The 26956-nt window shown below is 44.7% G+C and overlaps 1 protein-coding gene and 2 pseudogenes across 2 annotated transcripts in view; 2 read left to right on the top strand and 1 right to left on the bottom strand.

The window, feature by feature from the left end:
• DLEC1 (DLEC1 cilia and flagella associated protein) overlaps positions 1 to 26956 on the top strand; it is a 67797-nt gene continuing 40841 nt past the window's right edge. Inside the window, exons 1-6 of the mRNA XM_007971759.3 lie at positions 1 to 743; positions 5450 to 5600; positions 18488 to 18598; positions 21281 to 21480; positions 21693 to 21913; positions 22950 to 23028. Of these exons, the coding sequence (XP_007969950.3) occupies positions 336 to 743; positions 5450 to 5600; positions 18488 to 18598; positions 21281 to 21480; positions 21693 to 21913; positions 22950 to 23028 (1170 nt within the window). The 5' untranslated portion in view covers positions 1 to 335. The remainder of the gene's footprint in view (positions 744 to 5449; positions 5601 to 18487; positions 18599 to 21280; positions 21481 to 21692; positions 21914 to 22949; positions 23029 to 26956) is intronic.
• Positions 10429 to 10903, bottom strand: LOC140713522 (peptidyl-prolyl cis-trans isomerase NIMA-interacting 4 pseudogene; annotated as a pseudogene). The gene has a single exon (XR_012095638.1). The product of XR_012095638.1 is annotated as a peptidyl-prolyl cis-trans isomerase NIMA-interacting 4 pseudogene (transcript).
• LOC103221065 (serine/threonine-protein phosphatase 2A 55 kDa regulatory subunit B delta isoform-like) lies at positions 11881 to 13151 on the top strand (annotated as a pseudogene).

Here is a 26956-nt window from a genome sequence, read left to right as displayed (position 1 = left end):
TCATACTTCTTTGGTATCTTCAGCTACCGGCACAGACCTGAAACACAATCTTTACACAATAAATATGATGAGTGAATGAGCAGTTGCTTAACAAATTAAAGAATGGATGAAGGTAGGTAGTTAGGTACAAGGTTTGGCAGACAGGCCTGGCTGTGTCAATTAAACCTTTCTCCATGGGTCCTCACACTTAGTAAGCTCACTTTTAAAAGGACGATGCTGAAGATGCGAATGTTTACGATGACCACAGCGATGACGTGATCCGAGAGAAAGGCAAGGCGGAAGGGGTAGGGCCGGAAGCAGAAGGGCGGCAGGGAGTTAGCCGCGTCTCAGTTGCCATGGAGACCAGGAGATCCATAAAGCGGGGATCTTTAGCGTCCCGGACCGACGAGTGCCAGGGGACAATGTGGGCGCCAACTTCGCCACCAACCGAGTCCAGCAGCCCCAGCCAGCCCACCTGGAAGTCCTTATATTCCTCCCTCTCCTACTCCGAGGGCTTCCACTACAGCTTCGCAGCCCGGCCCCGCCGCTTCACGCAGCTTGCGCTGGCGCAGCGTCCCGAGCCTCAGCTGCTTCGTCTGCGCCCCTCCTCGCTGCGCACCCAAGATATCTCGCACTTGCTCACCGGTGTCTTCCGCAACTTGTACTCTGCCGAGGTCATCGGCGACGAAGTGAGCGCAAGTTTGATCAAGGCCCGCGGCAGCGAAAATAAACGCCACGAGGAGTTCGTGGACCAGCTGCAGCAGGTAACGCGGCGGTGCCGGGGACTCAGCGCTCGGCACGCGTCCGCGCCGGCCAGGTGCCAGGCGCTGTTCCAGGATCTGGGGCTGCAGCTGAGAAACAGCCCATCATGCCGAAGTGGGCCCGACATTACTAGTGGAAGGACACTCTCTCCATACACACATACATGCAAACACCACACATACCACACAACGTGCGGCATATATCTATAGCACCTGTCTGTATTTCTCTAGGCACATACGTTATATATTGCGTATATCAATGAACGGCTGTGGCAGACCGCTGAATAGTTGTTCCATGGAGGTGATAAAGCCGAAAGTCACCCGGCTTTGGGGTGCCTTTGTATCACAAATCACAATCTTGGCTGGCCATTCATGCGCAGATTTTAGGAAGTGTGTCTAGTCTCTAGAACAGCAACTCTGCTTCCTCGTCTGTACAAGGAGAAAACCAGCTGACTTGGGACCTCTGTGCTGAGTCCGCCTCTGCTGGCCACACTACTGAGGACTCCCTTAAACTTGTGGGCACTTCTCCCATACCCGATCCTTTACCCCGGTGTGCCTCCTGCCTCTCAGATCTTCTTCTTCTCCTTTCTGTTCTGTCCTCTACCTGCCCCTTAAGTGACATGCATCCCACGTCCTTAACCTCAGTCATCCCTTCACTTAACACATTTGTTGAATGTCTGCTGGATGTCATACTCTGTTCTAGGCAGTGGGGATTCAGCAGTGAATAAAAACGCCAGTGTTCGGGCACACCCACCCTCACACACGCAACCTGTCCTCTGTAGCTTTCAACCTAGCTGAGGTAGATAGACATTAACAGAATGAAGACCCATAGGGTATATGAGATACTTGGAGGACCAGCCTCGCCCCCTCCATGGGTTATAGGCTTCTTCAAGTGCAGCCAGAGCCCCTGGCTGGGACCCTGTACTCTGTGATTCATGGGTCACCACATTCACTCTGCTAAGACTTCAGCCTACCCAGCCAGACCTTGCCCTTGAACTTCGGACTCACATCCCTGTCATTCACTTGAGCCAGAATATATGGAGCATTATAAACCTATAAACCCCATGACCAGTGACCCAGTTCATTGGATTCTATTTTCTCAGTCTCTGTCCTGTAAGTAGCCACTATACCACCCAGTCTGGAGTGCAGAGGCGCGATCTTGGCTACTACAACTTCGTCTCCTGGGTTCAAGCGATTCTCCTGCCTCAGCCTCCCAAGTAGCTGGGATTACAGGCATGCACCACCATGCCTGGCTAATTTTTGTATTTTTAGTAGAGATGGGGTTTCACCATGTTGGCCAGGCTGGTCTCCAACTCCTGACCTCAAGTTATCTGCCCACCTCAGCCTCCCAAAGTGCTAGGATTACAAGCGTGTGTCACCGCGCCTGGCCTGCCGTTTATTAATTTAGCAAAAAAGCCATAGGACAATGTTAGGATAATTTCATTTTTTATAATATATATGCATGGGAAAAAAGCTGAAAACTTTTACAACAAAATGTTAACAATACTCTTATGGGACATTTAACTTTTTTTTGCACATTTCTATATTGTCTGAATTTTGCAATGTACATGAATTAATTTTGTAATTACAAAAAAAGAAACTTTGAAAAGAGCAGGCATCTGTTATTCTACTTCTGTAATGTTGCTGGGTTTTTGGTTTTTTTCTTTTTTTTTTTTTTTTTTGAGACAGAGTCTCGCACTGTCGCCTGGGCTGGAGTGCAGTGGAGCAATCTCAGCTCATTGCAACCTCCACCTCCTGGGTTCATGTGATTCTCCTGCCTCAGCCTCCCAAGTAGCTGGGACTACAAGCGCACACCACCACACCAGGCTAATTTTTTGTGTTTTAAGTAAAGACAGGGTGTCACTATGTTGGCCAGACTGGTCTTGAACTCCTGACCTCATGATCCACCTGCCTTGGCCTCCCAAAGTGCTGGGATTACAGACGTGAGCCAACATGCCCGGCAATGTTGCTGTTCTTATACCTATATTCCTCTCCCTCTTTCCTTTTTCGTCATCTCTTCTTTCCTTTTCCTCACTCGTCTCTAGATGTCACTGCCATATGACGGTCTGTACAGGACTCAAATTCGTTCTCCCTGGGCGAAGCAATAATCACTCTTCCGTATGAGTATCTGCATTGCCTGAGATAACCCCCTTGGCAGCTGATCTTCCCCAGGCCCACCTATAGAAATATCGCATGGTCTAATGATTAAGAGCAAATGCTCTGGAACCATACACCCTGGGTTCAAGTCCTGGCTCCTGCACATACCATCTATATGACCTTGGGTGGTATTTACTTCTATATGCCTCCATTTCCTTATCTTTAAAATGCAGATAATAATATTCACCCCATGGGTTGGTTGTTTTGAGGATTAAATAAGTCAATACAGTAAAGCATTTACAATGTTGAGTATTTACAACACGGTAAGCCCTCAGTAAGTGATAGTTGGCCTTGTTATTTGGATAAGATGCTAATTCCTACATCCAAAAATTAGGGTCAGAGATTGTCAGCAGACCCAAATATTAAAACACATGACATAGAACACAGTACTTTATATTTGAGGAACTGTCCCAGGCCACTGTCTCCTGAAAGGCGTTTCCTGACCCCAGAAAGATTTAGTTACTTCCTCTTAGCCTTCCTTATATCCTCATTCATATGCTATCATAGCACTTTTAAGAGTTGATTTCACCTATTTGTATCCTTGCCAGGCCCCTCCTGCTAAACTGTAAACTCTTTAAGAGCAGAAACCATATCTGATTCATTTCCCCAAATGTAAATGGTAATTACACAATACATCTTTTTTTTTTTAAGGTGGAATTTCGCTCCTATTGCCCAGGCTGGAGTGCAATGGTGCAGTCTCAACTCACTGCAACCTCTGCTTCCTGGGTTCAAGTGATTCTTCTGCCTCAGCCTCCCGAATAGCTGGATTACAAGTGCCCACCACCACGCCTGGGTACACAATAAATCTTTATTAAAAGAATGACTAAGTAAACATCTTTGCGATCCCACCAACTTTAAGAATACAATAAGGAACACTGTCTTCCTACATAAACTGTTTTTTTCTTTTTCTTTAAAAGAAGTGAGGTTGGCCGAGCATGGTGGCTCATGCCTGTAATCCCAGCACTTTGGGAGGCTGAGATGGGAGGATTACTTGAGTCCAGGAGTTTGAGACCCCATCTCTACAAAAAATTTAAAAATTAGCTGGATATGGTGGTGTATGCCTGTAGTCCCAGCTACTTGGAGGCTGAGGCAGGAGGATCCTTCGACCCCAGGAAGAGTAGGCAGGGGTGAGCTGTGATTGCACCACTATACTCCAGGCTAAGCCACAAAGCAAGACTCCAGTTCTAAAAAATAAATAAATAAGAGAGGAAAATAAGACTGGGGGCAGGGGTTCATGTCTGCAATCCCAGCACTTTGGGAGGCTGAGGTGGGTAGATCACCTGAGGTCAGGAGTTCAAGACCAGCCTGGCCAACATGGTGAAACCCCATCTTTACTAAAAAATATACAAAAAATTATTGGGCATCGTGGCGGGCACCTGTAATCCTAGCTGCTTCAGAGGCTGAGGCAGGAGAATCGCTTGAACCTGGGAGGCAGAGGTTTCAATGAGCCGAGGTCATGCCATTGCACTCTAGCCTGGGCAACAAGAGCAAAACTATGTCTCAAAAAAAAAAAAAAAAAAAAAAAAAGAAAGAAAGAAAAGAAGAGAAAGAAACAGGGTTTCACTGTGTTGCCCAGTCTGATCTTGCACTCCTAGGCTCAAGTAATTCCCTTGCCTGCCAAGTAGCTGGGACTACAGGTGCACACCACCATGCCTGGCTAATGCGAACTCTTTCATATTACCCATACCGGTGAGCTCTCTGCTTCTTGCCTCGAGAAGTCTGAACCAGAAAATATGCATCAGAAGTTTAGCTGGTTGACTAGTCAATCTGTAATGAGTCTTGAGGAGTGTGTTGGGCATCCAAGTGGACTCTCTGGGCGCAAGTACTGTGACAGAGTTTGGGCTACAGGTGTTTGTTAGCTAGCAACACCTGTGAGGGGAAGGGAACGGAAGAAGGAGTGAGCCACGGAAGAAGGAGTGAGCCACGGAAGAAGGAGTGAGCCACGGAAGAAGGAGTGAGCCACGGAAGAAGCTGAACTCTGATGATGCATTTGTCAACAAGCTTTGACAAATGCAGCAGGTTGCCCTGGAGAGAGTATTGCCTGTCAGAGTTTCTCTCTTTGGGTCAAAATGGCCAGGCCTTTATACCCCTGCCTCTCTCAGACACAGGATGTGGGTGCTGCAGAAAAGACATGGTCTCAGGTGACTCCTTTTCCGCAGCTTAGGTGGACTGTGAAGGGGCTGTCTGCTGATGACGTTCCCTGTAGCTAGGGAACAAGTCCTTCCCTGAATGGGGATCTGGGTGGCACCACAGGAAGTGTGCTAACTTGTATTTGGTATTTCACTGTTTGGATGGCAGCTCTCTTTACTGTGAAGCCAGGAGACAGGTGACCAAGCTCGAGTCTGTTACTGGCCTGACTATGAAACCTTTAAACCTTTCCCCTCTATGGGTCTCAGTTTTCAGATCCAGTAGGTCAGACCAGATGGTTGCAATAGTTCTCTGACTATTCTGTGCTTCACTGGAAGCCCTGATCCTGGGGTAGGGCTGAGTAAAGCTAAGTAATGGTAAGTAATCTCACCATATTTCTGTGCATTTGATCATCCCCCTGCCAGATTCGGGAGCTCTATAAGCAGCGGCTGGATGAGTTTGAAATGTTGGAGAGACATATCACTCAGGCCCAAGCACGGGCTATTGCGGAAAACGAGCGGGTCGTGAGCCAGGTTGGAGTACAGGACCTTGAGAGCCTTGTCAAGTTGCCTCCAGGTGTGTATAAAGAACTCCCATATGCCCGCCCGATTCCCGGGCTGTTGATATTTTACTGTGTTTGCTCCATCGCCCACTCTCTAGGCTTTTTCTGGATACTTGGAGAGCAAGTTGCAGACGTGATGATATGAATATTACCACAAAAGAATATTTCATTGCCACAAAACACTTCAGTATGTGTATCTCCAAAACAGGGACGCTGTCCTACATAACCAGCATGTAACCCCCACAACCTGGAAATCAGTTTCTGTGCAACACTAACCTCTGACCCACAGATGCTTGTCAACCTAAATAGCAGAGAGAGGCTCTCTAAAAGAAAATGATGGGCACTGCAATGGGAATACACGTGCCATTGTAAACTGTGTGCATATTCAGGGAGGTAAAGGAAGACAAAGGTTTTTAAAGGAAACGTGAGGAGGATTATACGATGGTTTTGAAGTAATTATCCTTGGCTGAAGAATCATTAACAAGAGTAGTACCAGTCTGAGGTTAAACAGGCAGTTGCCGGGCAGATTTTTGTGTGTGTGTAAGGTTGCAATGACCTTCTGTGAGGTTGTGATTTTTGTGGAATGATATGGTTTATCTGCATCCCCACCCAAATCTCACCTTGAATTATAGCTCCCGTAATCCCCACGTGTTATGGGAGGGACCTGGTGGGAGGTATTGAATCAGGGGGCAGGTTTTTCCCTTGCTATTCTCATGGTAGTGAATAAGTCTGATGAGATCTGATGGTTTTATAAACGGCAGTTCCCCTGCACACACTCTCTTGCCTACTGTCATGTAAGACATGCCTTTGCTCCTCCTTCGCCTTCTACCATGATTGTGAGGCCTCCCCAGCCATGGGGAACTGTGAGTCCATTAAACCTCTTTTTCTTTATAAATTACACAGTCTCAGGTATTTATTCATAGCAGTATGAAAATGGACTAATACAAGGTGTCTTTTGTGGTAATTCTTGTTATCAGGCATTTATGCATGGCCTTCCCCAGCTCCATTTGTCAGGGTATTTTTTTTAACACAAGTGACTCCATTTTGATTTGGAAAACTTTTACATCCGATTCAAATTTTACCGACTGTCCCACTGTGGCTTTTCCCCCTCTCAGGCCCAGGATCCTGTCCAGGAAGTCATGTCACATGCCAATTGTCATGTCTGTTGTTTAGATGCTTCATTGGAAACAATTCCTTGATCTTTTCTTGTCTTTCATCTTCCTGACAGTTCTTGACCAGACTTATATTCTGTAGGATGGGGATGGTTCTGTCTGATGCTTCCCCATAACCAGACTTAGGCACACATTCTGGGCAACAACGCCACATAAAGTTATTCCTTGTTCATCTCACTGCAGCACACCAGGAGGGTCACGTGGTGTTAACCTCTATCCCCTGAGTGGGTTGGTATCTGCCAGGATTTTCTGCATTAAATTCTCCAAATCAGATTATAATTGATTAGCATTTTGTAGAGAGGTATTCTCAGATTACACCAATATCTTGTTCCTCATCAAAGCTCTATCGCCCAACCACCATTATTCACTGAAAACTCATTTCTTAATGCAGAAGTTTAAAGAGTGATCCTTTAGAAATACAACTACGCAAAGATGAGTTGACTTCATGAATTATGGCATATCCACACTATGGAATACTACAAAGTTGTTTAAAAGAATGAATTATACCTGTGTTGTAGATATAGATGGCTGTCTGCTATTTATTAATTTAGCAAAAAAGTCACAGAACAATGTTAGGATAATCCCATTTTTATAGTGTATATGCATGAAAAAAAAGCTGAAAACTTGCATCTCAGAATGTTAACAATGCTCTTAGGGGGCAATTAACTACCTATAATCAAAATTGGGTTGTTTTCCCTATAGACTTGCCCATAGTCTGAATTTTACTGATATCAGCATCATGGTGTCATTTAACCTGTTCTTCCTTGTATTTCCTATAAATCTGTAATTAGTTCTTGAGACTTTATGAGGCTTAGGTTCAATGCAGACTGGGTGGTGGGGAAAGAGCACTTCATAGGTGATGCTGTGTGTTTCCCTCAGGAGGTACGTGGTATGTGGTTGATATCTCTCTTTTCATGATGCTGGCAGCCTTTTTATTTTGTTATTTTATTAGGGGTTACAAATTATAATGAAATGCTAATGGTAATAATAATTCTATCATTCTTTATTTATTTGTCAGCTGAAGTACTTCTATAAACTTTGATTACCCCAAAGTATGGGCAGCATTAATTCTTTCCCTTTATTTGCCAGTGTTTAAAATACTGAGTTGGTTCCCCTAACATCTGCCAAAGGTGACTAATGAGGTTTTTTTGGTTGTTTTAGTATCATTGTGGACTCTTGGATTTCATGACTGCAAATTATTTATTATCCTTTTGGTGCTCAAATTGTTCCATCTTTGGCAGAGAGCCTTTTCAAGCTGCTGATTCATTTGACAATCAGCTGTCTTTGATAACTTCCTTGCTTTCTGAGCTGGTGAGATGTTCCAGGTTCATCTTGGGTATTTCTGGCCCCAGATCTGGAACCAGCCTCTTCTTCAAGAAACCCTGATTCCTTTTATTCCCTCCACCACTCCCCGCAAAGACTTTGACCTATTCCCCTGAATGCTTGAAAATTATCATTTTTCAGTGCAGTAGACAGAAAAGACAGTATATTTAGAAGACCTGTTATATCTGTGGCCTAGAGGGAAAGATCTAGAGGGAGGAAGAAGTGGAAAATGCAGTGCCTTAGAAAGGCATTTAAACTTACGAGGACCTACTGGGGACCAGATGCTAATATGCTTTGCACAGGTTATCCCACTAAATCCTCCCGACAACCCTGTAAGGTAGGTTTTCTTTCTATCTTACAGGTGTAGGAACTAAACTTAGATGATCAAACGACTTCCCTGAAGCCCCCAACTTGGAAGGGGTGGGACTTGATTTGAACCTGGGTGTGTCTGCTGTCAAAACCCATGGCTTTCTTCTATCGGGAGGAGGAAGGATTGTTGATCAGCCACAGTGTCTCAGGAGTGTTGATGACTTCTCTTAGAGTGTGGCTCTGAGCAGCAGAAGCCCTATCCTTCGTTAGGCCTGCCAGACCTCTGAGACTCAAGTCCCATTAAACAGTAACACTCTGGCACAGGTTTTGTATCTCTTTTTTTTTTTTTTTTTTTTTTTTTGAGACGGAGTCTCGCTCTGTCGCCCAGGCTGGAGTGCAGTGGCGCAATCTCGGCTCACTGCAAGCTCCGCCTCCCGGGTTCACGCCATTCTCCTGCCTCAGCCTCCCCAGTAGCTGGGACTACAGGCGCCCGCCACTGCGCCCGGCTAATTTTTTTTTCTATTTTTTAGTAGAGACGGGGTTTCACCATGGTCTCGATCTCCTGACCTTGTGATCCGCCCGCCTCGGCCTCCCAAAGTGCTGGGATTACAGGCGTGAGGTTTTGTATCTCTTTCTGTTTCCTCCTCCACCACGGCAGAGTGTAGCTGCAAGGACCCCTCCCTCAATGGTGGCCCAGATAATGTGGATTTTGGCAGAGATTATTGGTAGCAAATTTCCAGAGTCTTTACTGGTTGCCTGATGTTCCTTGAGTCCTGGGAGTCAGCTACTATCCCGTTTTTGTTGTTGTTGGCTAGAGATTAAATAATTAACTACTTTGATTTGTTTGTTTGTTTGTTTGTTTGTTTTTTTAGTGAAAGTGAAATAAAACATTGAGAACCAGGAGACAAATGTCAGTTTGGAGAATTTTTCAATGACTTTCATTTTATTTTTACTCAAGAATGATATTAAGGTCTAATCAGACATTATCTGCCCTGGTTTCTCAGGTTTCTGCTGGTAATGTATCTTTCTTTTATTTAAGAAGTGAAGAAGTAGACACCCTAATGCAGTTCCATGGGTACCCTCTGGTGTCTGCTTCCCAGAGAAGGGCAAGGTAACTTATTTTTATAACTTAGATAACTGGCAATGAGGACATTCCCCTAAAAGTTTCTTATTTGAGGCATAGAGGCAACCTTTCTCTGTTTACTAATACAAATGTGACAAAGTGGCAAGCATATGTAAATTCTCGAAAGTGAGGGAGAAAGATCAGAATGCTGCAGAACATCTTGTGCTTTCATTCTTTCTTGTCCCTTGCTGGAAACTTGTCCACATTATCCAAGACCTCGCAGAGCCATGCCCAGGAGCCACAGTGTTAGCATAGGAAGCCCACTGTTCCCAGAGGAGAAAAGATGGTCACAAGGCCAGAACAGGCTTTTCCAAGGCTCATGGGCTACATGTCCAGGCCTGACAGCTCCTGCAGACACAGCACATAGCCACTCATACCCTGGGGCAGGACTGTGGAAAGAATTTTATCAGAAGAGAGAGGATACATCTTCTTGTCACGTGGCCTTTATCCTTTGTATAGAAGTCTTATCTTTTGATATTTTAAATAGGCCATCACCAAAGTCCTTGGGAACTGGGCTAGCTTGTGTCAACTTGGTATTGCTGTTACCCCCTGCTGAAGTCTCTGTCGCCAAGGAGAGATGGGGGAGTACATTTCCCAGAAGGCACCTCCCCCTTGTGCTTCCAGGATAGATCAACTGATGAGAGGCCCTTGGTGAGTTTTGGAAAGGAAGGCCACTTATTTCAAAAAGCAATAGTAGGCACATGATTGAGTGGCTGTGAGTTTCGAAACAGCTTCCAGATAACTTTTTTTTTTTTTGAGACAGGGTCTCACTTCGTCACCCAGGCTGGAGTGCAGTGGTGCAACTCTTAGCTCACTGCAACCCCTGACTCCTGGGCTCAAGTGATCTTCCCACCTCAGCCTCCCTAGTAGCTGGGACCACAGGCACATAGCACCATACCCGGCTAGTTTTTTGTATTTTTTTTTTTTTTTCAGTCTTTCATATGATTTTATTTTCTTCCTTCAACCATAATAATATGATATCCAAATTTCATCTTAACCGCTGGGTCTGTAAACACAGGCTTATCCATCCCACTTACAGGCAAGGCAAATGCTGCTTCTTGAAATGGTCCCACCATGGACCCTCTGGTCATCCAACCCAACTCGCCCCCTTGCCTGGCTTTATCTTCACTATACTGTGAGGCCACTTCATTGAATCTCATCCCAGACTTTAACTTTTCCATGGCTTCCATGGTTTTGCCATGTTTTTCACATAGAATGTGTCTGACCTTTACTGCATTGCCACCACCTTTGGGACCTTGAGCCTTCTTGTCAGCACTGTCACTCCCAGAGGCTGCTCCCCCTTTCCCCGCTTTTCCAGAACCACTTTTCCCTTTGGGCGGCATCTTGGAAGCTTGTTGTTGAACTCTGAACTGTTTTTTGTATTTTTAATAGAGACAGGGTCTTGCCATGTTGCCCAGGCTGAGTTTCCAGATAGCATCTTACGAAAGCCCTGCTTCAGTGCTGCTGGCTGAAGTTGTTAATGATGATGTCTTAGTCCGTTTGTGTTGTTGTAAAGGAATACCTGAGACTGGGTAATTTATAAAGAAAAGAGGTTGATTTGGCTCATCATTCTGCAGGCTGGAATACTGGGCATCTGGTGAAAGCCTCAGTCTGCTTCCACTCATGGGGGGAGGCAAAGGGGAGCCATGCAGGCATCACATGGCGAGAAGGCAAGTGTGAGTGGGAGGTCCGGGGGGGCCGGGTGAGCTAATATAGTTAGGACTCACTCCCTGCCTGCCGGCACCCAGGGCATTCGTCTACACATGAGGGGTCCACTCCCATGACCCAACACTTCCCATTGGGCCCCACCTCCAACCTTAGGAACAAATTTCAGCATAAGATTTGAGGGAACAAACTCCTAAACTATAGCAGATGGCTTCCCTGACATTATTTCCCTCAGTCTGCAATCCTCTGTATGAAAACCTTTAATATGTGATATACACAGATTGGTTTCTGTTTTCCTGATGGAACTCTCAAAGAACATATGTGATGGGGGAAGGTGTGTCTTCACTGATAGGTTGGTTATGGGAGACCTCCAAAAGGAAAGACCATTCAAAGGCACCATGTCTCTCTCTCTCTTTCTCCTTTTTTTTTTTTTTTTTTTTTTTTTTTTGCTGGAGGGCATTGGCTCCATCCTGGCTCACTGCAACCTCTACCTCCCAAGGGATCCTCCCAACTCAGCCTCCGGAGTAGCTGGAACCACAGACGGGCACCACCACCCCCACTAATTTTTGTATTTTTTGTAGAGATGAGGTTTCACTGTGTTGCCCAGGCTAGTCTTGAACTCCAGGGCTCAAGCAATCTGCCCACCTTGGCCTCCCACAGTGCTGGGATTATAGGTGTGAGCTACCGCACCTGGCTGGCACCATGTCTTACGACATGGAGCAATCTTGGCTAATGGGGCAAACAACAAAGTTTGAAAACTTCCAACGAGTCTTCTGTTTGGGCGGTGGTGACAACCGGGACTGTTCGCTCAGTGGCAGTGGCACAGAAGCCTCCTCCCTGGTCCACCATGGTCCCTGCCCAACCCCACCTGTCCCCGCTGCCTGCTGCCATAACAGGAGCTGGAGGTGGCTGCTGCTGGTGGGCAATGAGTTCCAATGGTGCTTCTCACAAGTCGATGGGGCCATCGAGGAGGACATGACTGAAGATCCGCCGCGGGGGAGAGGCCAGAAGAGGCTTTGATGACCAGCAGTGAGTGACCAGGGGGCTACATAGCCTCAGTCTGCAGCAGATATCATTTCCACCGTTGAGTTTAATTACTCTGGAGCTCCTGTGGCAGGAGACAAGGATGGCAGAGTTATTTTTCAGCAGGAAGTAGAGAATAAAAGCCGCCCTCATTCTAGGGGAGAATATAATGTTTACAGTACCTTTAAAGGTCATGAACCACGGTTTGGCTATTAGGAAAGTCTAGAAATTGAGGAAAAAATAAAATTAGATGGTTACAAGAGAACACTGCTCATTTTCTACTCTCTACAAATGATAAAACTATAAAATTATGGAAAAGAAGTGGATGAGATAAAAGAGCAGAAAGTTATAACTTGAATGATGAAGATGGATGACTTCAAGATCCACTTAGAATTATGCACTATCAATGACCTGAGAATTAATTTATGACACTTAGAAATCACAGATAGACGTTTTGATGTGGTAGACATCAAACCTGCTAACATGGAGGAGATGACGGAAGTCTTTGTGGCAGCCAAGTTCCACTCACACCAGTGCAACGTGCTTGTCTATGGTAGCAGCAAAGGGACCATCAACCGAGCAGCATGACTCCTTGGCCCTGTGCAACAGGCACTCCCAAGTTTTTTGAAGAGCCTCAAGATCCCAGCAGCAGGTCCTTCTTCTCACAAATAATTTCATCCATACCTAATGTAAGATTTAGCCACAGTGAGCAGTACCTGATGACCAGAAACTACCTGTCGGTGAAGGTGTGGGACCTCAACATAGAAAGCAGGTTGGTGGAGACCCACCAGGACCACGAGTACCTGCACAGCAAGCTCTGCTCTCTCTATGAGAAATGCAGAATCTTTGATAGCTTTGAATGTTGCTGGAACGGTTCAGATAGGTGCATAGTTGAACTCACAAATAAGCAAGGGAAATCTCCCAACGGCCAGAAACGAAGAGGGAGCTGAAACCAGAACCGTAGCCTCTAAAGGCATTTATTCCGAGAGAAACCCCACACCCCTGGCTGGCCGTGGGTGCATCAGCCAAGAGCAGGAACCACTGCTTCCTGTGACCAGCAACTTGTGGTACAGAGCTGAAGCCTTGGACCACATGAGGTGTGGAGTTGGAACTGTGCCCTCAAAGACGATGAGGCCTCTGTCCACTGGAGTCCAGAGGGAAGTTTATCTGAGATCATGCATTGGGGTGGCCAAAGCTCCCCTGAGATGTGTAAGCATAGCTTCCCATTACAAAGGTTTGAAGTTTGTGTTGGTGGCAGCTGTGTGATCTGGAAAACTCACATTGAGGAGCTCTCCTGCCTCCATGAGGGCAGCGTGCAGGCACCTGGAGAGACTGACGTTTTTCTGGGTCTGGCTTCTACTCTGTTTACAGACTAACCTGCCAGCCTAGGGTTTCACAAATGTTGACTGAAGACATGAGGTTCCTGGGTCCTTGGAGCACAGCAAGCAGCATGAGCCTCTTGCTGGCACAGGTTTCCCATGGGGTGACACAAGGGGCCCAGGCAGATGCTGTGCAAGCAGTGGGGCTGGTGTCATGGCCGATGCATGCTGAGATGGAGAATTCACTGCTTTTTCAGTGGAGAATCAACAAACCTGCACTTTGACCAGAAGAAACATGACCTCATTGCCACTTGCTATAAGCACAGCCCTGAGAAGTGGCCCAGGTTAAAAGAATGGTGTTCTTTGCAAACTTAGTGAGAACATGCATGGTGGGTGGCTGCTCCCAGCACACCCAGGTCTCTCTGGATTTCCCCAGATTAAAACCAGCTAAACGTGAGCTCACAGGTAAAATGACCAAGCACATACAGAAAAAGCCACCACGAGTACGTCAGCAGAACCACAGCAGAACTGAACCTCTGAGAACCCAGCCTTTGACATCCTAAATTAAACTAAGAATGCTTGAGATATTTGCAGACTAAAGGAAGGAAACAGCCTGAACCAGGAGCCACAAGACCACTAAAAATGGCCTGGCAGACGGGGAGGAATCAAAGAGAACCATCTGGAAATGACAAGCACAATAGATGAAACTGTGGGTTAACAGCAGATCCATTTTGGCTACAGAGATTTCGAATTAGTAGATGGAAAAGGAAATCAGAAGAAATGCAGACTAGAGAGCCAAAGAGATAGAAAACATGAAACATAAGAAGTGTGGAGGTCAGGATGAGGCAGAGCACACATTTAAACAGAGAAGTGTGGGGACGTGAGGCTTGAAGTGACAATGGCCAGGAATTTTCTGTAACTTATGAAAGCCTGAACACAGAGAATCAGGAAGCACAGAAATCCACATCCATATCATAATGAAACTGCAGGACACTAAGCGCAAAGAGGACATCTTAAATGCAGCCAAGGAAAAAACACAAATTACAGAGAGCAGATGCTGAGACTGAGAGTAGACTTTGTAGTGGCCATAGTAGGAGCCGGAAGCCATGTGATACAGTGAGTGTGACTTGGAACTCTTCACCGTCAGCTTAGAATCAGGCATTGAAATAGATGGTTGTTCAAGCATCTGCTCATGGTAAAGGCATTTCCAGATGGGAAACAGAATTTATCACAACAGGAAACTCAGGAGAGTGAGACTCAAGGAACTCACTGAAGAACATACTTCTAGCAGAAGGAGAGTGGTCCTGGAGAAAGGGTGTGAGTCTGAGATAGGCAGATGAACAGAGCAGTCAGTGAGAGTGTGAGCAACGGAAAGCAACATGGACTCTAAAGCTCTGTCAACTGGGTGACCCTGGTTATCTGGGTTGCGGGGAGAAAAATTAGAGCCCTCGCCAACACCACACAGCAAATAAGCTCTGAATGTTTTAAAGCCTAGAAGATACTATGAGAAAGCATCTTCATGAGCTCCGGAGACAAAAGGACTTCTTTAACGAGGTCCTAAAAGCCCAAATAGTGAAGAAAACATTAAGAAATTCAGGCTGATCATGCTGGCTCACACCTGTAATTCCAGCACTTCGGGAGACCGAGTTGGGTAGATCACTTGAGCCCAGGAGTTTGAGACCAGCCTGGGCAAAATGGTGAAACCTCATCTCTATACAAAAAAATATATATATACACACACACACACACACAAATAGCTGAGTGTGGTGTCATGCGCCTCCCAGCTACTTGGCAGGCTGAGATGGGAGGATTACCTGAGCTAGGGAGGTGGAGGTTGTAATAAGCTGAGATTGTGCCACCACACTCCAGCCTGGGCAACAGAGCGAGACCCTGTCTCCAAAAAACAAACAAAAAAAATTAATGTAGTTAAATTTAGTGGTTTTTGGTTTTTGTTTTTTGAGACAGGGTCTCACTCTGTTGCCCAGGCTGGAGTGCAGTGGCTCAGTCTTGGCCCACTGCAACCTCTCTCTCCCGGGTTCAAGTGATTCTCCTGCCTCAGCCCCCTGAGTAGCTGGGATTACAGGCATGTGCCACCACGCCTGGCTAATTTTTATATTTTTAATAGAGATGTGGTTTTACCATGTTGGCCAGGCTGGTCTCAAACTCTTGACCTCAAGTGATCTGCCCTCCTCGGCCTCCCAAAGTGCTGAGATTACAGGCGTGAGCCACCATGCCCAGCCAACTGCATTACATTTTAAACTTCTTTATTTTGAAATAAAAAATAAAAACAGGCTCCTCTGCCTATAGAGTAGCCATTCTTTTATTCCTTTACTTTCTTAATAAACTTGCTTTCACCTTAAAAAAAAAAAAAAGTGAAAACAAAATCCACAAAAGAAAATATAACGAACAGATTTAGTATCCAGAATACATAAAGAATTAGGAGTCAATAAGAAAGTGGCAAACAGCTCACTTAGGAAAGAGCAAAACCCATGAGTGGGAATTTGCAGAAATGGAAAAATAAATAAAAGTGCTCATCCTTACTGATCAGCAAATTAAAGCCAGAGGGATGTCCTTTCACACAGAATGATGATGATGACGTCAGGGAAAGGGGTGAAGGTCAGTGGGTGAGACCACTGCCTTTTGTGGGCCTCCTTGGTGACAGCAAGTCCAGTTGGGAGCTTCTTGTATGTACAGACAAGAAAATGTATTTAGAAGCTTGAAATAGCAAACACCTGGAGACAGCTCAGGGGTGCCTCATTAGAGGAATGGACAGGTAGGTTATTGTCTATTGTATACTAAAAAGCAGTAAGAATCGATGATTAGAACTACATGGATCACATAGGTGTGATGACATATGACATGTTATATTTAAGACCTGCAGAAGTTTTGTTTTTTGTTTTTTGTTTTTTTAGAGATGGGGTTTCACCATGTTGGCCAGGCGAAGTTTTGTTTTTAAGAATCTGTAACTTCAAAATACGGTGGGGGTTAACTGTCTTAGCAATGACTTATGGGTACATGGATATTCACTGTATTATTCTTTATTCTTCTTGATGCATCTGAAATATTGTGAAGTATACTTAAATTATACATCCCTAAGAATATCCAAAAGCTCTCCTGGTAATATTTGCTTTCTCCATTCACTCTTACAAACACTCCCATATCTTCTGGCCTGGAAACATCTGTTGAGGGATGGGATGACGGGGAATGAGATTTTTCAGTGCTGTCTCTGCCCAGTCCTGATCCCCTGTGTGACACCACTTTCTGGTGCTCTAGGTTGCCCCGCAAAACCGGACACAGCCACTTGCTCTTGAGCATGGCTGCACTGTCCCCTACCTGAGGCCAGGACCGATGCGGGCGGCTAAGTGGCTCTCTTGTTTACAGTGTGGAAATGCCCACTCCCAGACTGGCATTGCCTATCAGGAATTGATAAGTGATAATAAAACTGTGTAAAAGCTGAAAATGTCTTATATTCTTCCTATTTTTTCTTTAATTTTTATCAAAGTAATAAATATATATGGTTTTTAAAAATCAAATAGTTTAGAAGAACTTCTAATGAAGAATAAAAAGCCTCCACCTGTACATTATAAATTTGCACAAATGCACAGAATGTACACCACCAAGAGTGACCTGTAATGTAAACAAGGACTTCGGGCGATAGTCATGTGTCCACGTAGGTTCTTCAGGAGTAACAAATGTATCACTCTGGTGGGGGATGTTGATAACGGGGAACGTTGTGCATACATGAGGTATATGGGGAATTTTTGCACCTTCCTCTCAATTTTGCTGCAAACCTACAACTGGTCTAAAAAATAAAGTCCCAGCACTTTGGGAGGCCGAGACGGGCGGATCACGAGGTCAGGAGATCGAGACCATCCTGGCTAACACGGTGAAACCCCGTCTCTACTAAAAATACAAAAAACTAGCCGGGCGAGGTGGCGGGCGCCTGTAGTCCCAGCTACTCGGGAGGCTGAGGCAGGAGAATGGCGTAAACCCGGGAGGCGGAGCTTGCAGTGAGCTGAGATCCGGCCACTGCAGTCCAGCCCGGGCTACAGAGCAAGACTCCGTCTCAAAATAAATAAATAAATAAATAAATAAATAAATAAATAAATAAAGTCTATTTTTAAAAAAGCCTTTTCCACCTCACCTCTCCAACCTCAGTCCACTTGCCAAAGGTAGCCATTGCTAGTTTTAATAAGTATTTGGAATACTTATAAATAATGTTACTTATATGTTATAAAAATATGTTATAAAAAGCTACTGTTTCTGGGCTCATCACCCATAGACGTTAATTATCACCTTCCCTCTCTTGAGATTTTCTCTCTCCTGTGTCTGCAGGTCAGTGGGGAATTGGCCGAGCTGGCTGGGCTTGGCTGGCTAGACTGGCTCTAAGCTGTGGGTCCAGCTAGGCGTGTCTCCTTGTGTAGGTCAGGCTCAGGTCTGCTCTGGATTCCCTCTGGGGTCTAAGATGAAGGGACAGGGAAGCTCTTGTCACAATGATGGCAAAGCCACTAGAGGGAAGGCTCAGCTGCACAAGTGCATTTCAATTCTTTGCCAACATCTCATTGGCCAAAGCACGTCACATGGCCACAGTCAGGGGTGAAGAAGTGCACTATCTCTAGTAGCAGGCACTGCAGAGTCACACAGTCAAGGGCCTGGATACAGACAGGAATGAAGAATTGGGACCATTTATTCAATCTACCGTATTTCTCATAATCCTGTTTTCTTGTAGACTTCTCTGCAACAGTATTTTAGCTCAGATAATACAACACAGCTTTGCCCAGTGGTTGGCCTCTTGTAAGTGGCTGATAGATACTTGATTAGCTTCTTAAATCTCAACATTCCCACAGGGTTCTGAGAAGGAATTTTGTTAGATAGTTTAGACTTGGAGGATGAAGAAAGTTTGGGTGTGGGTTCTTCAAGGTCAGTCTGTCTGGAAACACCTTGTTCTCCCCTTCCCTTCTATGAAGTGAAGAGTGTCTTCAGATGGTGTATAGACAGCGAGTTGCTACGGAAACATCGTTTGATCTCCCCAGAAGATTACTACACCGATACAGTGCCGTTTCACCCTGCACCTAAAGGTAATGCTTCTGTGCTCTTAGCACCTCTGATATCATTTGGGGGAAGTTCTGCAGTAGCAGGGCCACACTGGCCACCTCTGCTGCCATTTCCTTGCTCAGAGGTTTTTTCCCCCTTTTCTTTAATTTCGATGGTGACTGTTGGGAAAGTCAAATCTGAGCATCTGAGCATGCCAGTTTCTCACTAGTGCTCCCCAGCCTGTATGACTGAAGCCCAGTCTTCTCCATGTGGACTATGATGCCCACATCTGCTGCCCAACACCAAGAGTTATGTAAATGTTTGGAGTTGTAGTTGAAAAACCAAGAGAGGCCGGGCGCGGTGGCTCAAGCCTGTAATCCCAGCACTTTGGGAGGCCGAGACGGGCGGATCATGAGGTCAGGAGATCGAGACCATCCTGGCTAACACGGTGAAACCCGTCTCTACTAAAAAATACAAAAAAACTAGCCGGGCGAGGTGGCGGGCACCTGTAGTCCCAGCTACTTGGGAGGCTGAGGCAGGAGAATGGCGTGAACCCAGGAGGCGGAGCTTGCAGTGAGCTGAGATCCGGCCACTGCACTCCAGCCTGGGCGGCAGAGCGAGACTCCGTCTCAAAAAAAAATAAAAAGAAAAAGAAAAACCAAGAGAAGGAAAAACTGAAGACATAGATAAGCAAAGAGAGCATGTTCCTGATGAGTTGGAACATGGACCTATGGGTTTTCCCATGCATGAAGAGTGCAGCTTCTCATCCTCTCAGAATATAGGGAAGGCTAGGGAGAGAGGCAGAGAGGGTATGTACATGTACGTGACATTGGGCCAGTTTCCTGTGATATGGGAGGCAAGATATTCTGAGAATGAGTGGGGTGGGAGGCTGTGATGTGGGCTTAAGCAGGGAGTTAGACTTTTGGAAGAGTCCCCACGTGGATAGGGAGAAGTCCCTATGTGGATTCTGTGGACAGATATCAGGATTGCCTAGCATGCTGGGCTCAGAAGACAAGCTCTCCCACAGCTCCGGTTGAGGGACTGTTTGATTTTCTGGGGCTGAGAAGGTGTTTGGGGTGGGAGAATTGAGATCTAGAAAATTAAGGGTGCTCCTGGGGAGAGTTCCACTGATGGTCTGAGCTGCATAGGGAAGTAAGGCAAGAAAGAGGTAGCAGAATCAAGTGTCATGGAGTACTAAGCCACTTAGTTTCTTTTTTTTTTTTTTTTTTTTGAGGCAGAGTTTCTCTTTTGTCACCCAGGCTGGAGTGCAACGGCATGATCTTGGCTCACCGCAACCTCCGTCTCCCAGGTTCAAGTGATTCTCCTGCCTCAGCCTCCCAAGTAGCTGGGATTGCAGGCATGCACCACTGTGCCCAGCTAATTGTGTATTTTTAGTAGAGATGGGGTTTCTCCATACTGGTCAGGCTGGTCTCAAACTCCTGACCTCAGGTAATCCACCTGCCTCGGCCTCCCAAAGTGCTGGGTTATAGGCGTGAGCCACTGTGCCTGGCCGCCACTTAGTATTTTAAAGTTAGTTGGAAACTCACTATCTTATGCAGGTCAATAAGAATAGGGCTAACACGTATTGAGAAGTAACCAGGCATTGTGCTAAGAGATTTATGATGGTATCCATTTGATTGCATTCTTGCTAGCAATGAATGTTCTCATTTAACCTTTGGGGGGGATTTTTTTTTCTTTTCTCTTTTGTCTTGAGATGGAGTCTTGCTCTGTCACCCAGGCTTCAGTACAGTGGCGTGATCTACTGCAACCTCTGCCTTCTGGGTTCAAGCAATTCTCCTGCCTCAGACTCAGCCTCCTGAGTAACTGGGATTACAGGTGCCCTCCATCATGCCTGGATAATTTTTTTGTATTTTTAGTAGAGACAGGGTTTCACCATGTTGGCCAGGCTGGTTTTGAACTCCTGACCTCAAGTGATCCACCTGCCTCAGCCTCCCAAATTGCCAGGATTACAGGAATGAGCCGCTGCGCTCAGCCAGGGGACGGGGGATGATCTTAAGGGTGTAAAAAGCTCATACAAACTTTCATTCCTTCTGTGGGCTCTTCGGAAAGCTCGTGTATGGGGTGTGTATACATGTGAGCTCTTCAGAAAGCGTGCTCATGTGTGGGGTGTGTGTACATGCATATGTGTGTGACAGTGGTCTACTCATGTTCTTTGACCATGTCAGAAAATATTCTAACACTCTAGTCCTAACTTTTGTTGTTGTTTGTTTGTTTGTTTGTTTTTGAGACCGAGTCTTGCTTTGTTGCCCAGGCTGGAGTGCAGAACACAACCATAACTCACTGCAGCCTTGGCCTCCTGGGCTGAAGTAATTCTCCCCACTCAGCCTCCTGAGCATGTGGGGCCACAGGCATGCACTACCACACTCAGCACATTTTTCAATTTATTTTTGGTAGAGATGGGGTCTCACTCTCACTGTGTTGCCAAGTCTGGTGTCAACTCCTGGGCTCAAGTGATGCTCCCACCTTGGCCTCCCAAAGTGCTGGGATGATAGGTGTGAGCCACCATGCCCGGCCATTTCGAATACATAGAATAAGTTCCAGGAGTAATTTATATGTTGAAGAGCAATTATAGCTAGTGTGGTAAATGTGAAAGTTTAGAGAAAGATCAAGCTAACTGTGGCTTTGGTGGTTTTATTTGGGCATCTTAGGAATGCCCACCTCCTCACCTTGCTACAGTAATTCAATTTGTTCCCTTGATGCTGTAGGCATCTCCCTACCTGGATGTTCCAAACTGACATTTAGCTGTGAGAAGCGTTCCGTCCCAAAAAAAGAGCTAAACAAGAAGCTTGAAGATTCATGCAGGAAGAAGCTTGCTGAGTTCGAAGATGAGTTAGACCACACTGTGGACAGCCTGACATGGAGTTTAACTCCTAAGGCCAAACAAAGGACCAGAGAACCTCTCAAGGTCAGTTTGGAAGCCTGTGCACAGCAGTGTTTGGGGGGACAGAGAGGCAATGAAGGGGGAGGCATTCAGATGACATGAGAAGCTGTGATGAATCCATCACGAAATAGAGTAGAGCTTCTGTTGGCCATCTATGGGTCATGCAATTGGTCAAGATGTCAACATGCACAGTTCCTTTGCCTGTCATTGACTCTATGCTTTTGTATGTTTCAAAGAAAGCAAGTCAACCAAAGAATAAAAACTGGATGAACCACTTACGTGTGCCACAGAGAGAACTAGACCGACTTCTGCTTGCCAGAATGGAGAGTCGGAACCACTTCCTAAAAAACCCCCGTTTTTTTCCTCCTAACACTCCATATGGAGGCAAGTCTCTTGTTTTTCCTCCAAAGAAGCCAGCACGGATAGGAGAATTCCAGAGTACAGAGCCAGAACAGAGGTATGCCTTTCCCTGACTTGAACTCTCAGAAAATCTGACCCTTTAGAGTTAACCTAGATGGTCCTCTGTTTGGTCTGGCTGTAGAGGTCCCTAGACTTTCGAGGCAGAGTAGCAGTATCAGAACAGAGCAGGGCTGTAGGGTCACCTACTGGTGTGGCCTTTGGACCTTCTCCAGAGTCCTGGGTTTATGCTTTTCTGACCTGCCAGGAGTCTTGAGAAATAGGGGTGAGTGTTGGCCTTTTATTTACATTGGAGCAATCTGGGTCAAATGGAAGCAATCCCATTAGAGGCATAGGTCTTGAATAATAACAGCATTTGAAATTTGATTAATTATAAATAATTAGTGTAAACTGTGATTTTTCTTTAAAAGTGCCTTTGCCTATATATAAGTAATTGTCCTTATGAAAGTAATGAGTTGCTTCATGGGTTCATAATTTTAATAAGCCTAAAACTATTAACATTTCTTTATTAGACCTCTAATTTTTTTTATTAAGAAAAATTAGATACAAAAACTAGCTGGGTGTGGTGGCATGCACCTGTGATCCCAGCCACTTGGGAGGCAGAAGTGGGAGGATCACCTGAGCACAGGGATGTAGAGGCTGCAGTGAGCCAGGATTGTGCCACTGTACTCTAGCCTAGGTGACAGAGTGAGACCCTGTCAGGAAGAGAAGAGAAGAGGAGAGAGGAGAGGAGAGGAGAGGAGAGGAGAGGAGAGGAGAGGAGAGGAAAAGATTAGAGAAGACAAATATTTGAGATACCTACATTAAAAACCCAGTTACCTATTAGTGTTTAAACATGTAGAGTTTTTCCTGTGCATATTGAAAATGAAATATGTCTTCATAAAGATTGGATCATACTGTAAAATTATTTTATAACCTGCATTAACAATAAGATCTAAGAAAACCCCAACAAATGGCATATTGTGAATCTCTTTGATGACCTTTATGTATTTATTTTTACATTAATCAGTCACTGCCTACTATTTCATTGTATGGATGAAACTAATAGCCTTCTCCCCTCTTTTCTCATCCCACAGTTGTGCTGATACTCCAGTGTTTCTAGCTAAGCCACCAATTGGGTTTTTCACAGATTATGAAATTGGTCCAGTTTATGAGGTAGACATCTTATTTCTTTACAGCTCCCACCCCATCTGCTTTCTTATTTTTAAAAAGTCTTTATTATGGAAATTTTCAACTGTACACAAAACTAGGGAAAAGACTATAACTACTCCTCATGTGCCCAACATACAGCTTCAACAGTTATCTACATTTTGCCAATGTGGTTTTATCTATTACTCCTACAACCTCTTCATGTGTGCGTCTATATGCACATGTATGTGCTGGAGTCATGTAAGGAAAATATATCACGTCATTCTTCAGTTAATACATCAATTAGTATCTCTAACAGATAAGCATTTTAGAAAGTAACCGTAGTACCACTGTCACCCCCAGCCATATTAATAATGATTCCTTAATATCAACTAATACCCATCTATGTCTGATCTTCATTTGTTTTAAAAAAAAGTCAATTTATATTTGGTTTCTTTGCATCAGAAATCTGAACATTGCATTTGATTAAAGCATCTCTTAATTCTCCTTTAGTTGATAATAATTCCTCTCCCACCTCTTGCTTTTTAAAAATGCCATTTATTTGTTGAAGAAACTGCAATTCCATACACCCTGGATTTGGCTAATTGCATTATTGTGGTGACAGTAAACGTGTTCTTTTATCTTCCGTATTTTGCACAAACTGGTCATTATATATAGAGATTTGATGAGATTCAAGTTCCCCTTTTCCTCTTTTTTGACAAGAATACTTATTTGGTGGTACTGTGTATTTCTTACTGCATTCCATTAGGAGGACGTGTGGGATCTGGGTTTCCCATGGTCAGTTATGAATGGCATCAGGTGTTGAAAGTCTGATTCATTCCCTATAAAGTTCTTATCAAACTTGCACTTAATAGTTAACAGCCTAGATGACTGCCAAAGGGCTTACAAAATGGTAATTTCTAATTTTATTATTCCATTTACATTTATTAGCTTGATTTTCCATTTAAAAAACAGAAACAAAACTTTCCCTCTAACTTTGATTCCTATCTCCTCCTCTTTCTTATACTCTCCTGATATCTATAGGTAACTATTTCTATTAGTTTGTGTTCTTCCATTGTTTCTTTTTGAGCCATAAGCAAATACGTATACATATTTGAACCCCCTTTCCTTCTTACTGTCCTCTACGTCTTAACAGTATATCCAATAATGCCTGCAAGAGCAGAGACTTTCTGCGTTCCTTTTTCCCAGTTTCTTTCTTTTAAAAGCCTCCCACCATCTTGGGGAATCAGGTCGAGACCAAGCTTAGCAGTCGCCAACTCTGCTCACCAGGTGCAAAGACAACTAGGCCTAATGATAACAATCTCTTCACACACACACGGATTGCACTTTACAATTTAAAGAACACTTGCATATCCATAATTCTTTAGGAATGTCTCAACCACTCATGGCAAAAAGCAGACCAATATGGTAGCTCTACATGCTGAACATTGAGGAAGCATTTTGCTTACTCCATGGACTTAACAGTAATGTGTTGTCTTTTGCACTTCTGTGTCTGGGACTTCTGTGTCTGGCCATCACATTTTAAGGACAGTTGTAGGAGCTGGCGAACACCCAGAGGAAGGGAGCTAAAATCATGTCAGGGAGTAGAATAGGGAAAAGGTAGAGCTGCTCATGGACATATGGGAGATATTCTTCTTCAGGGCTTGCAGATGCCTGCTGTGGAAGCCTGTGCTCAGAGCCTGGAGATCCTGAGGCTGTAGATGAGGTAGACATAGACTGCCATGGAACAGTCTTTCCTCTGATCTTTGCCTACTTCTCATCCCTTTGATGTTCATAACAGTTATTTACCCAGATAAACTATAAAGTGTAAGGATAAAAACATTACAGATTTTCAGTCCTTAAAAATTTATGTCCCATGTACCCTTTCTCAGGAGCCTCCCAGGGAACATTCTTCTCTAATAGAAATGAGGAAACCAAAGAAGAGAAAGGCATGGAATGTGGTACCAAGAGATCCAACATAGGGGAGAGGTGAAGGAAATCTCCAGGTTAATAACTCTTAAGAGATTTTGCAGTTAATATTGCTGCAAAGCAAAATTTCCCAAAGCTCAGCAACTTAAAACAATCATTTTATCATGTTTACAAATTCCTTGGGTGAAAAATTCAGACAGAGCACAATGGGAATGGCTTGTTCCACAATATCTGAGGCCATTGCTGGAGAGAGTCAGTGCTTAGGAGTGACATAAAAGTTGGGGTTGATGCTGCTGATGCTGTTGTAGATAGACTGCTGAGGCTATCTACCAGAACATCTGTCTACACCACATAGCTTCTCTGTGTGGGCTGGGCTTCCTTATAGTGTGGCAATCTCAGGTTAATCAGACTTTTACATGACATGCAAGTGAGTATCTGCACTTTTTTTTTTTTTTTTCTTCCCAAGATAGAATCTTGCTCTGTTGCCCAGGCTGGAGTACAGTTGCAGGATCTTGGCTCACTGCAACCTCTGCGTCTTGGGTTCAAGCAATTCTCCCATTTCAGCCTCCCGAGTAGCTGGGATTACAGGTACGCACCACCACACCTGGCTAATTTTTTATATTTTTGGTAGAGAGAGGGTTTTGCCATGTTGCCCAGGCTGGTGTTGAACTCCTGACTTCAGATGATTCACCTGCCTCGGGCTCCCAAAGTCCTGGGATTACAGGTGTGAGCCATTGTACCTGGCCAAGGATCTGCACTTCTAAATGAGTATCCTAGCAAGCAAGAAGGAGATTGCATCACATTTTATGACCTAATTTTGTAAGTTGCACAGCACTACATTCTTTGCACGCCATAGATTACAAACAAATCAGTAAGGTTGGTCCAGATTCAAGGGAAGATATGTAGAATTCATCTCTTTTTTTTTAAACCTTTTTTTTTTTTTGAAATAAGGTCTGGCTGTTACCCAGGCTGGAGTGCAGTGGCATGATCTTGGCTCACTGCAACCTCTGCCTCCTGGGCTCAAGCAACTCCTCCCAACTCAGCCTCCCGAGAAGCTGGGGCTACAGGTGCATGCCACCACACCTGGCTAATTTTTGTATATTTTGTACAGAAGGGTTTTTGCTGTGTTGCCCAGGTGGTCTCAAACTCCTGAGCTCAAGCAATCCACCTGCCTCAGCCTCCTAAAGTGCTAGGATTACAGGTGTGAGCCAGTGTCCAGCCTAGACTTCATCTCTAATGAGAACAGTGTCAAAGAACTTATGGATGTGTCTTAAAACTGCTACAGAAGTTATCCTATATGATAGCAGTAGGTGTAGTGGACAACTAGCCCAGATTAGAAGAGGCCAGAAGGCTCTAGGAGAGGTTGATTTATGGAGATGACGTTGGGAAGAGTCCCTGATACATCTGGATATTTGGGGGAGATATTCGTAGGGTGGTGGAGAAGGATTGAATTATTGGTAAGTACAAAGCAAACAAAATAATTAGTTGATTATTTACTCCAGGAAAACCAAAAATTGTACAAGGCAGGGAAAGGAATGACCTCGTGCTCAACTGTGAATAGCATTACTTAGTAACTTGAATATAACATGAATTACTAATCTAACCAGTAGTATGATAGAACTAGATTGGAAAGATGGGGGATAGGAAGGGCGTGTCATATGGTGAGTCAGATATGGGAGAGGGAAGAGAGACTATCCATATCCTCCCTCCATAACTAATACCTAAAACTGAACAAAAGTAGTATACTATTTGGAGACATGGAAATAAATACCAAAATAATCAGCTAAAGGAGGAAAAAGTGTTTATCTTTGGGGAGTGGGAAATGGCAGGGTGGGGCCGGGGAAGAGGGCGGTATTTCTATTTTCAAAACCTTGTCGAACTCTGACTCTTTAAACCATGTGGCTGTCCAACTTAGAAGAAAACAACTTTAAAAAAACAAAAAACTTTCCACAAAAAGAAACACCAGGCCCAGATCATTTTGCGGGTACAGACTATGAAGCATTCAAGCTATTCTCTATTTATGAAA

This window comes from Chlorocebus sabaeus, chromosome 15 (genome assembly GCF_047675955.1).
Source record: "Chlorocebus sabaeus isolate Y175 chromosome 15, mChlSab1.0.hap1, whole genome shotgun sequence".
Taxonomy (NCBI): Eukaryota; Metazoa; Chordata; class Mammalia; order Primates; family Cercopithecidae; genus Chlorocebus; species Chlorocebus sabaeus.
The sequence above is the reverse complement of the archived record's forward strand: the minus strand, read 5'-3'. Positions and strand labels throughout refer to the sequence as shown.